Below are 12,874 nucleotides of genomic sequence, written 5' to 3'. Positions count from 1 at the left end.
ACAGTCTTTGCTCCATTCAGCTTCTGCCCTTTTAGGGTCTGATTCTCAAAAACTCACTGGCTTGGAGAGAAATCATCAACTTATTGTAATGAGCTTATATTACAAAGTGTCTCTCCATATAACACGTTAGGGAACTCCCCTTAGTAAGACATAGTTTCCAAGGTAAAAATTGCCTTTAAAAAAATTCCTAAAGGGCTTTGTAATAATGAGGTATCAAAGAATTTTGCTAGACCAGAGAGCTTTAGAGAATTGGGCCAATAGTGTATAGCGTGATCTTCAAAAATGTCTATCTTTATATGGCACACATTCATGCTAACCGCTGCTACAAATGAATTAGTGCAAATCAATTTGTTCTCACAGAAACCATTGAGAAAAACCTTTTTATTTCTTAACTAAAGCTCCGCCAGAGACAGAATTTCAGTTTTCAGCTAATCCTAGAGGGTTATTTTTTTAAAAAAAACTTTGTGGAACAAACATCATAGAATTCGCTGTCCTTTTATTCTTGAGATACATTTTCTGAGCACTAAATACACGTTTAGGGCACCCTCTCTCTTTAACCTGTACTTACACAATTACGCTTTATAAAGACTTTGATTATATTCTTTACCAACTTTTACATCAGATGAAATAATAATAAAAGCCCTTTGTTAAAGGGTAATAATTACATATTAATACAACAAACATATGCTGTAAATGGTTAAAACAATAGAACAATTTCAATATTTTCTAAATTGCACAAATTTTCTTGTTTCCATTTACTCTTTAACCCTTTGAGTGCTAAGCACTTTCCCACTTGGGTGCTAAGGTTTTTTTTATTTTATATTTTTAAAAATATATTTTTTTCCCCTTTTTTTCATATTTATTTCAGATCCCCAAGACTTACACTGTTGGAAAGGTTAGGCGATTACCTTTCCAACGTTGGGTCTTGGGGGTCTGTAGCTGCTTAGATGCCTAAGATACAGGCTTCTAAGCAGCATGCCCCCTGCTCCTATATTTAACATTGTTAATGTTAAATAAAGTTGCGCAGTGACGTCATCACGTTATTGCGCATGACGTCACCACGCAAAACGGGAAGCCCCGGCGATGCCTGGAATTATGCAGCACCGATCGCCGGGGTAGGAGCGGGTGGGAGCCCCCAGATCTCCCTCAAATTGGGAGAGTGCTAGTGACAGCTCTGAGCCGTCATTAGCACCAGAGTGGGAAACTCTGTGACGGCTCAGAGCCATCATTAGCACTCAAGGGGTTAAAAATGGAGTGTCGACCCTTGTAAGTGCCATCTGCTTTACCATGAGCACAAAAACATCACTAAAGTCTTCATTGAATGGATGCGCTAGCACAGCTTGTTTCATTCAGACTATCCATGGCTGTGCTTTGACCGGATGCAGTTTGGTGTTGAGTCCTAAACATTTCCAGAGCCTGATGCATAGTGCTCATTATTTGCTGCGAGTTGTGCAGCTGTTGCTGTGCAATAAGCTGCATATTAGCTGCAATTTTTTCTTGAACAGTATTTTTCTGCAATAAAATCTGGTTCATTTCTCTTTGTGCCTGAGTAAGAGATTTTATACATTCACACATGTAGTTCATTTTACTCATTAAATTGTGCCGGAACACCCTCTGTTCCTCATGGAACATAATCCCTTGTTCAGTAAAGCCAGTTTGCTGCATTTCTGAAGCCTGTGCTGGTGATACCAGTCTTGCTGCTGAAACCTGCTGATTTGCTTCACAAGGTGCAGCTCCCTCTGCGGATATAGCTACAGGACTCCCATAGTTAGCATTTACCGGCATCGAATTCAAAGCAGCTTCATCTTCAAGACTAATTGAGAAATTGTCCTCCACCGCAGAACCATTAGAGGAGTCCTCTTTACACTCTGTGACAAGAGTATCTCTAATTGCTTGGAACTGTTGTTCTACAGCATGGCTTGCATGTCCTAATAGAGAAAAAGTAAAAATGACAACACATATTAATTAGCAAATAAGATAAATATTTCTGCTTTGTATGTGGTGTGTTGCTAGTAAACACCAAAATAGAAGACTTGAAAAATAGAAAAGCTAAGATATAAAGGCTAGTAAAAACGTATCCTATAGCATACCAGCTGTATCGGAGAAAGCTATTTTTTTATACTTTAACTCTATTCACAATCTGTGTATAATAAAGACTACATAGACAATGCAAAAATATACTGGTTGGAATCTGCTAGACATAATGTTCAATAAATAGTATTGAGTTGTGGATCATCTCAAAATACTTTATACTTTCTAGAGAACAATCCCCCCCCCCTCATGTACAAAGAAAACAAGAAAAATAGATATTAAAAGAAAGAAGAAGAAAAAAATTACATTTCAGGGTTCAAATTTATTGAAAAGCATACCTAGATGGCCTCAGGAGCAGCAATGCATTACTGGGACTAGCTGGTGATTGGTGGCTGCACACTTATATGCCTCTTGTCACTGGTTCCCCCTATGGGGTAGATTTATCAAGCAGCAGATACTGCAATCTACCCCCGAAGTTTCAGGTCCACCTGAAACTTATGAAGCAGCACCTCTGAGTTGGCGGACAGCAATCATTCCAATCGGAACTGATCGGGATGATTGACACATGGCCGGGAATGTGCAGGGGGCGGCATTGCACAAGCATTTCACAAGAAATGCTTGTGCAATGATAAATGCTGACAGCGGATTATGTCCGCCAGACATTTGATAAATCTACCCCCATGTGTTCACCTGAGCTCCCAGAAGAGCAATTGCAGCACTGGAACTGACTTTATGTGCGCATCTGAACTGCCGCTAAGGTGTTAAAGTCATAACATATAACAACAATCAAGTTCTACACGGCAAAATATCTGTATACAAAATGCTGTAAATTTACAAATCAAGATCAGTTCAGAGATAAAATCATTAAAAAACATATTGTAATTAATGCATACTTTTCTGTGATCTTGTGCTTCAACCTATGTTAAAGTGAGTGTCAATTTTAATGCTAAAGTGCCCGGTTTTTAAAAATTTGATTAAAAACAGGGGCACTTTAATTCATCAAAATTTACATTTCACTCGTGTTGAGAAAAAAAAACACCTCTTAATCTTCACAGCAGCTCCAGCTTCCTCAACCTGTTGCAAAGCCTCTTCCTGGGTCTAAAATAAGGAATCCGGCTTCCTCCAATCACGGCGTTGACATTGATTCCCCCGGGGGGAAAGCCGTGATTGGAGGATGACCTATCCATCATTTCTGACGTCAGAAATGGCTTGCAACGACCGGAGGAAGCTGGAGCTGCTGTGAAGATTAAAAGGTAAGTTTTTTTTTCATCAGGAGTGAAATGTAAATTTTGATGAATTAAAGTGCCCCTCTTTTTAATCGAATTTTTAAAAACCGGACACTTTAGCTTCAAAATTGACATTCACTTTAAGAATGTTGCAGGATCAGTTACAATTCCCCCAAGTACAATCAAGGCACTACAGGAACATTCATTATACTTAAAGGGACATTGTACATTTTCCTAATAGTCCATTTTACCTGCTTGAGTGCAGTTTGCAAACAACCTTTAACTTTATTTTGTTATTTGAAATAACTGATTTTCCTGTAGAAACTGAAAATATGAATACCAAAACATATTCTCTAAATAAAAGCCATGTAAACAGGAGACAGTAGCACACATTAATCTATCTGTGGGAGGGAGAAGGCTAGAGGTTGTTATATCTAAAATAGCTGGTTGTGCGTTTAAACATTGATAACATTAACAGGTTTGCTTTACCTGGAGACTCAGGCCATTTTTGGGCATATTCTTTAGAACAACAGGTTATGGCTTTAATGAGCAAAAACAGCTATCTTAAATACAAAAGCAAACATGAAAGAACAGTTCTCCATACATTTGAAACAAGTTAAAGGGAAACACATTTTATAGTACAGTGAAACTCAAAATGTTCTTTTGTGGATTCAGACAGAGAATATAATTTTAAAAAAAAAGTTTCCAATTTACGTATATTATAAATGTGCTTTGTTCTCTTGTTATTCTTTGTTGAATAGATGGGCAGCCTGCATTGAGCAAGTACTTAGTTTTAGGGGGAGATAGAGAGCTCTCTTTGAAACAGAAAGAAGCTTTTTGGATTTTCCAGCTTGAATCATTAACACCAATATGTATGAATAAGGATTATGATTTAGCAGTATTTTTGTAATGATCCTTGGCATCCGTGTTACATATAGATGTTTTCCCTAAGATAGTACTTTTATGATTATAAATGATTAATAAAATAAATGTAAGAATTTGGTTATGAAGGGGTAAAATTTGTATTAAGAGATGTGGCTATGTATAGGTTAAATAGTTATGCTATTCAAACACTGTGTCACACCCACTAAGGGCATTGCACCCGAAACTTGCTGTATTCCGTTTCATGCACAATAAATTGCAATCAATCAGCAGCTAGCTCCCAGCTCCTGAACCTACCTAGGTATGATTTTCAACAAAGGATACCAAAAGAACAAAGCAAATGAGATAAAATAAGCAGAATGGAAAGTTGTTTAAAATTATGGGCCAGATTATGAGTGGAGCACAAATATTGCGCTTATGCAAGCTCAATATTTGCGCTCCACTCAGTAATACCAACGCAACAGCGTAAATGTGCTCTGGTATTACAAGTGTGATGCAATGCGAACACTCCCTCACAAGAGTGCACTTCCATAGGCTACAATGGGAGCCTCATTTTCATGCCGGCAGCCACAGCAAACGACCTAGCGCAGCAGAGGGGCAAATCGTGCAGCAATAAATATATGTAAAAGCTTATATACATATATATTTATGTGTTTATATGTGAAAATATATATATATATATATATATAACAGAATTTATGTTTACCTGATAAATTACTTTCTCCAACGGTGTGTCCGGTCCACGGCGTCATCCTTACTTGTGGGATATTCTCTTCCCCAACAGGAAATGGCAAAGAGCCCAGCAAAGCTGGTCACATGATCCCTCCTAGGCTCCGCCTACCCCAGTCATTCGACCGACGTTAAGGAGGAATATTTGCATAGGAGAAACCATATGGTACCGTGGTGACTGTAGTTAAAGAAAATAAAATATCAGACCTGATTAAAAAAACCAGGGCGGGCCGTGGACCGGACACACCGTTGGAGAAAGTAATTTATCAGGTAAACATAAATTCTGTTTTCTCCAACATAGGTGTGTCCGGTCCACGGCGTCATCCTTACTTGTGGGAACCAATACCAAAGCTTTAGGACACGGATGAAGGGAGGGAGCAAATCAGGTCACCTAAATGGAAGGCACCACGGCTTGCAAAACCTTTCTCCCAAAAATAGCCTCAGAAGAAGCAAAAGTATCAAACTTGTAAAATTTGGTAAAAGTGTGCAGTGAAGACCAAGTCGCTGCCCTACATATCTGATCAACAGAAGCCTCGTTCTTGAAGGCCCATGTGGAAGCCACAGCCCTAGTGGAATGAGCTGTGATTCTTTCGGGAGGCTGCCGTCCGGCAGTCTCGTAAGCCAATCTGATGATGCTTTTAATCCACAAAGAGAGAGAGGTAGAAGTTGCTTTTTGACCTCTCCTTTTACCGGAATAAACAACAAACAAGGAAGATGTTTGTCTAAAATCCTTTGTAGCATCTAAATAGAATTTTAGAGCGCGAACAACATCCAAGTTGTGCAACAAACGTTCCTTCTTTGAAACTGGTTTCGGACACAGAGAAGGTACGATAATCTCCTGGTTAATGTTTTTGTTAGAAACAACTTTTGGAAGAAAACCAGGTTTAGTACGTAAAACCACCTTATCTGCATGGAACACCAGATAAGGAGGAGAACACTGCAGAGCAGATAATTCTGAAACTCTTCTAGCAGAAGAAATTGCAACTAAAAATAAAACTTTCCAAGATAATAACTTAATATCAACGGAATGTAAGGGTTCAAACGGAACCCCCTGAAGAACTGAAAGAACTAAATTGAGACTCCAAGGAGGAGTCAAAGGTTTGTAAACAGGCTTAATTCTAACCAGAGCCTGAACAAAAGCTTGAACATCTGGCACAGCTGCCAGCTTTTTGTGAAGTAACACAGACAAGGCAGAAATCTGTCCCTTCAGGGAACTTGCAGATAATCCTTTTTCCAATCCTTCTTGAAGGAAGGATAAAATCTTAGGAATCTTAACCTTGTCCCAAGGGAATCCTTTAGATTCACACCAACAGATATATTTTTTCCAAATTTTGTGGTAAATCTTTCTAGTTACAGGCTTTCTGGCCTGAACAAGAGTATCGATAACAGAATCTGAGAACCCTCGCTTCGATAAGATCAAGCGTTCAATCTCCAAGCAGTCAGCTGGAGTGAAACCAGATTCGGATGTTCGAACGGACCCTGAACAAGCAGGTCTCGTCTCAAAGGTAGCTTCCAAGGTGGAGCCGATGACATATTCACCAGATCTGCATACCAAGTCCTGCGTGGCCACGCAGGAGCTATCAAGATCACCGACGCCCTCTCCTGATTGATCCTGGCTACCAGCCTGGGGATGAGAGGAAACGGCGGGAACACATAAGCTAGTTTGAAGGTCCAAGGTGCTACTAGTGCATCCACTAGAGCCGCCTTGGGATCCCTGGATCTGGACCCGTAGCAAGGAACTTTGAAGTTCTGACGAGAGGCCATCAGATCCATGTCTGGAATGCCCCACAGCTGAGTGACTTGGGCAAAGATTTCCGGATGGAGTTCCCACTCCCCCGGATGTAATGTCTGACGACTCAGAAAATCCGCTTCCCAATTTTCCACTCCTGGGATGTGGATAGCAGACAGGTGGCAGGAGTGAGACTCCGCCCATAGAATGATTTTGGTCACTTCTTCCATCGCTAGGGAACTCCTTGTTCCCCCCTGATGGTTGATGTACGCAACAGTTGTCATGTTGTCTGATTGAAACCGTATGAACTTGGCCCTCGCTAGCTGAGGCCAAGCCTTGAGAGCATTGAATATCGCTCTCAGTTCCAGAATATTTATCGGTAGAAGAGATTCTTCCCGAGACCAAAGACCCTGAGCTTTCAGGGATCCCCAGACCGCGCCCCAGCCCATCAGACTGGCGTCGGTCGTGACAATGACCCACTCTGGTCTGCGGAATGTCATCCCTTGTGACAGGTTGTCCAGGGACAGCCACCAACGGAGTGAGTCTCTGGTCCTCTGATTTACTTGTATCTTCGGAGACAAGTCTGTATAGTCCCCATTCCACTGACTGAGCATGCACAGTTGTAATGGTCTTAGATGAATGCGCGCAAAAGGAACTATGTCCATTGCCGCTACCATCAACCCGATCACTTCCATGCACTGAGCTATGGAAGGAAGAGGAACGGAATGAAGTATCCGACAAGAGTCTAGAAGTTTTGTTCTTCTGGCCTCTGTCAGAAAAATCCTCATTTCTAAGGAGTCTATTATTGTTCCCAAGAAGGGAACCCTTGTTGACGGAGATAGAGAACTCTTTTCCACGTTCACTTTCCATCCGTGAGATCTGAGAAAGGCCAGGACAATGTCCGTGTGAGCCTTTGCTTGAGGAAGGGACGACGCTTGAATCAGAATGTCGTCCAAGTAAGGTACTACAGAAATGCCCCTTGGTCTCAGCACAGCTAGAAGGGACCCTAGTACCTTTGTGAAAATCCTTGGAGCAGTGGCTAATCCGAAAGGAAGCGCCACGAACTGGTAATGCTTGTCCAGGAATGCGAACCTTAGGAACCGATGATGTTCCTTGTGGATAGGAATATGTAGATACGCATCCTTTAAATCCACCGTGGTCATGAATTGACCTTCCTGGATGGAAGGAAGAATAGTTCGAATGGTTTCCATCTTGAACGATGGAACCTTGAGAAACTTGTTTAAGATCTTGAGATCTAAGATTGGTCTGAACGTTCCCTCTTTTTTGGGAACTATGAACAGATTGGAGTAGAACCCCATCCCTTGTTCTCTTAATGGAACAGGATGAATCACTCCCATTTTTAACAGGTCTTCTACACAATGTAAGAATGCCTGTCTTTTTATGTGGTCTGAAGACAACTGAGACCTCTGGAACCTCCCCCTTGGGGAAAGTCCCTTGAATTCCAGAAGATAACCTTGGGAGACTATTTCTAGCGCCCAAGGATCCAGAACATCTCTTGCCCAAGCCTGAGCGAAGAGAGAGAGTCTGCCCCCCACCAGATCCGGTCCCGGATCGGGGGCCAACATTTCATGCTGTCTTGGTAGCAGTGGCAGGTTTCTTGGCCTGCTTTCCCTTGTTCCAGCCTTGCATTGGTCTCCAAGCTGGCTTGGCTTGAGAAGTATTACCCTCTTGCTTAGAGGACGTAGCACTTTGGGCTGGTCCGTTTCTACGAAAGGGACGAAAATTAGGTTTATTTTTTGCCTTGAAAGGCCGATCCTGAGGAAGGGCGTGGCCCTTACCCCCAGTGATATCAGAGATAATCTCTTTCAAGTCAGGGCCAAACAGCGTTTTCCCCTTGAAAGGAATGTTAAGTAGCTTGTTCTTGGAAGACGCATCAGCCGACCAAGATTTCAACCAAAGCGCTCTGCGCGCCACAATAGCAAACCCAGAATTCTTAGCCGCTAACCTAGCCAATTGCAAAGTGGCGTCTAGGGTGAAAGAATTAGCCAATTTGAGAGCATTGATTCTGTCCATAATCTCCTCATAAGGAGGAGAATCACTATCAACCGCCTTTATCAGCTCATCGAACCAGAAACATGCGGCTGTAGCGACAGGGACAATGCATGAAATTGGTTGTAGAAGGTAACCCTGCTGAACAAACATCTTTTTAAGCAAACCTTCTAATTTTTTATCCATAGGATCTTTGAAAGCACAACTATCCTCTATGGGTATAGTGGTGCGTTTGTTTAAAGTGGAAACCGCTCCCTCGACCTTGGGGACTGTCTGCCATAAGTCCTTTCTGGGGTCGACCATAGGAAACAATTTTTTAAATATGGGGGGAGGGACGAAAGGAATACCGGGCCTTTCCCATTCTTTATTAACAATGTCCGCCACCCGCTTGGGTATAGGAAAAGCTTCTGGGAGCCCCGGCACCTCTAGGAACTTGTCCATTTTACATAGTTTCTCTGGGATGACCAACTTGTCACAATCATCCAGAGTGGATAAGACCTCCTTAAGCAGAATGCGGAGATGTTCCAACTTAAATTTAAATGTAATCACATCAGGTTCAGCTTGTTGAGAAATGTTCCCTGAATCAGTAATTTCTCCCTCAGACAAAACCTCCCTGGCCCCATCAGACTGGGTTAGGGGCCCTTCAGAAATATTATTATCAGCGTCGTCATGCTCTTCAGTATCTAAAACAGAGCAGTCGCGCTTACGCTGATAAGTGTTCATTTTGGCTAAAATGTTTTTGACAGAATTATCCATTACAGCCGTTAATTGTTGCATAGTAAGGAGTATTGGCGCGCTAGATGTACTAGGGGCCTCCTGAGTGGGCAAGACTCGTGTAGACGAAGGAGGGAATGATGCAGTACCATGCTTACTCCCCTCACTTGAGGAATCATCTTGGGCATCATTGTCATTGTCACATAAATCACATTTATTTAAATGAATAGGAATTCTGGCTTCCCCACATTCAGAACACAGTCTATCTGGTAGTTCAGACATGTTAAACAGGCATAAACTTGATAACAAAGTACAAAAAACGTTTTAAAATAAAACCGTTACTGTCACTTTAAATTTTAAACTGAACACACTTTATTACTGCAATTGCGAAAAAACATGAAGGAATTGTTCAAAATTCACCAAATTTTCACCACAGTGTCTTAAAGCCTTAAAAGTATTGCACACCAAATTTGGAAGCTTTAACCCTTAAAATAACGGAACCGGAGCCGTTTTGAACTTTAACCCCTTTACAGTCCCTGGTATCTGCTTTGCTGAGACCCAACCAAGCCCAAAGGGGAATACGATACCAAATGACGCCTTCAGAAAGTCTTTTCTAAGTATCAGAGCTCCTCTCACATGCGACTGCATGCCATGCCTCTCAAAAACAAGTGCGCAACACCGGCGCGAAAATGAGGCTCTGCCTATGCTTTGGGAAAGCCCCTAAAGAATAAGGTGTCTAAAACAGTGCCTGCAGATATTATTATATCAAAATACCCAGATAAAATGATTCCTCAAGGCTAAATATGTATTTAATAATGAATCGATTTAGCCCAGAAAAAGTCTACAGTCTTAATAAGCCCTTGTGAAGCCCTTATTTACGATCGTAATAAACATGGCTTACCGGATCCCATAGGGAAAATGACAGCTTCCAGCATTACATCGTCTTGTTAGAATGTGTCATACCTCAAGCAGCAAGAGACTGCTCACTGTTCCCCCAACTGAAGTTAATTGCTCTCAACAGTCCTGTGTGGAACAGCCATGGATTTTAGTGACGGTTGCTAAAATCATTTTCCTCATACAAACAGAAATCTTCATCACTTTTCTGTTTCTGAGTAAATAGTACATACCAGCACTATTTCAAAATAACAAACTCTTGATTGAATAATAAAAACTACAGTTAAACACTAAAAAACTCTAAGCCATCTCCGTGGAGATGTTGCCTGTACAACGGCAAAGAGAATGACTGGGGTAGGCGGAGCCTAGGAGGGATCATGTGACCAGCTTTGCTGGGCTCTTTGCCATTTCCTGTTGGGGAAGAGAATATCCCACAAGTAAGGATGACGCCGTGGACCGGACACACCTATGTTGGAGAAATATATATATATATATAAAAGCAAATACATATATATTATTTATAGGAAAAGCACATTCCCCCATTGACCTCCATGTAAAGGCACTTTAGGTGCCGTTTTTCTTTTTTCAAACACCCCACATCCCCCGACTATAACCCCTTAAAACGGCTTTGTGCAGTTTAAAAAAAAAAAAAAAAAAAAAAAAAGCTAATATTTATTTTACATGTTAATGTACTTTTTATTTTTAATCAGAGGTCTGACCTCCGGTTAATTGCGCTTAGCGCATAATTAAGCCACAAGCTTGCGGTCACATTAATCTGCCACTTGTAAATGGAAGGTTAATGGGCAAATTTGCCCCTTTACGGGAGCACGTTAAGATATCACTCCACTCGTCTGGCCCTGTATGGTCTATGAAAGAAAAATGTTTGGTTTCACGTCCCTTTCATTTCTCAAATTAAGATATGGTTGGATTCGCAACATCAGTATATTATACTGACCTGCCTCGTCCTCGGACTGTTGAGTAATATCAGTTACCGCTTTGATACCTTCCACAATGCCAGACGTTAGAAAGGTCTTCATTTTTTGCTCATATGGCCATAAAGGGAAAGAAAGAGGTGGGGGGAACCTTGCCTGTTTACATAGTTTTTGCTTCATGTTCCTTTTAATATCAGAAAACCTCTTTTTGCAATGCAGGATAGTGCGAGGATAGGTGGAAACTGAATTAACAGCATTCACTATGTTTCTCCATATTTCATTCTTTTCTTCTGTGGATGTTTCAGTAGCAAATTTCCCATAAATGTTATCATAATGCTCAAGAATGTTTGTGATAAGTACATCATTTTCTTCCAATGAAAAGCGAAAATTCTTCTGTGTTTCTTTATCTGCATTAGGGTCATCCTAAAAAAAAAAATTGGTTAAAAATAATTATTATACAGAGTACAATTGCATTTATTGGGCACTGTGGTGGCAATATTTGCTTAGTTCCAAAAGACAGAATAACATTTTTCTATTAAAGGGACATAATACTCAAATGCTAAATCACTTGAAACTGATGCAGTATAACTGTAAAAAGCTGACAGGAAAATGTCACCTGAGCATCTCTATGTAAAAAAGGAAGATATTTTACCTCACAATCTCCTCAGCTAAGCAGAGTAAGTTCTGTGTAAAAAAACTATGCTCAGCTGCAGGTAAAAAAATAAAGAAATGAACAGCAGCCAATCAGCATCAGCAGTGCTGAGGTCATGAACTCTTACTGTGATCTCATGATATTTCACTTAACTCTCATGAGATTTCATTGTAAACTTCCTTATACTGTATAGGGAAATAAGATGAGAGTGCACGAATGCTCGCTCCTTCTGCTGTCCCAGGACAGACATACTGATTTGCTGCTTAGAAGTCCTTTACAATGGGATGTGGCTACTGAGGAACTTTTGAGGTAAAATATCTTACTTTTTTACATAGAGATGTTCAGGTGATATTTTCTAGTCAGCGTTTTACAGCTATGCTGCATTACTTTCCAGTGTTTAAACATTTGGGTATTATGGCCCTTTAATAAAAGCACACTAGATTTTTTTTAAAAAAAGGTAAATAAACATCAAAATTAAAGGGACATGAAAATCAAATTTTGTATTTTATGATTCAGATAGAGTATGTGATTTAAACAACTTTCTAATTTACTTCTATTATCAAATTTGTTTGGTTATTTTGGTATCCTTTATTTAAAAGGATAACTAAGATTATGAGCTGCTGATTGGTGGCTGCACATAAAGGCCTCATGTTATTGGCTCACCCAATGGACTCCGCTAGCTCCCAGGAATGCATTGTTGTTTTTGTTTTCAACAAAGAATACCAAGATAATGAAGAAACTTTATTTAATGGTTCAGATAGAGAATACAATTTTAAACAACTTTACAAATTACCTCTATTATCTAATACATACAAACCTAAAATATACATCTCATTGTTATAGAGGATGTGGACAAAAAGGTTCAGTTCCTTTGTGCAAATTTGTAATTTGTTGTCTGCTCGGCTCCTGTCAAATCGTACGGAGCTGTACCCACAGGGTACTATATAAAAAAACTTGTGCCACAGTAAAAAAAAAAAATATATAGCAACAATTTGTAAATGAAGGGTCCCTCATAAGAATTATATTCTGTATCCAATTTAACAACTTTTTAATATCTTGAATAGGCAGCCAATGT

General features: G+C 40.4%; 1 protein-coding gene across 1 annotated transcript in view; it reads right to left on the bottom strand.

Moving 5' to 3' along the window:
• Window positions 1-366: 366 nt before the first annotated feature.
• Window positions 367-12,874, bottom strand: part of LOC128666429 (uncharacterized) — a 54,363-nt gene continuing 41,855 nt past the window's right edge. Inside the window, exons 5-6 of the mRNA XM_053721027.1 lie at window positions 11,171-11,570; window positions 367-1,928 (exon numbers count right to left, since the gene is read on the bottom strand). Coding sequence (XP_053577002.1) covers window positions 1,315-1,928; window positions 11,171-11,570 — 1,014 coding nt within the window. The 3' untranslated portion in view covers window positions 367-1,314. The remainder of the gene's footprint in view (window positions 1,929-11,170; window positions 11,571-12,874) is intronic.

This window comes from Bombina bombina, chromosome 7, assembly GCF_027579735.1.
Source record: "Bombina bombina isolate aBomBom1 chromosome 7, aBomBom1.pri, whole genome shotgun sequence".
Taxonomy (NCBI): Eukaryota; Metazoa; Chordata; class Amphibia; order Anura; family Bombinatoridae; genus Bombina; species Bombina bombina.
This window is presented reverse-complemented; position numbering and strand designations above follow the sequence as displayed.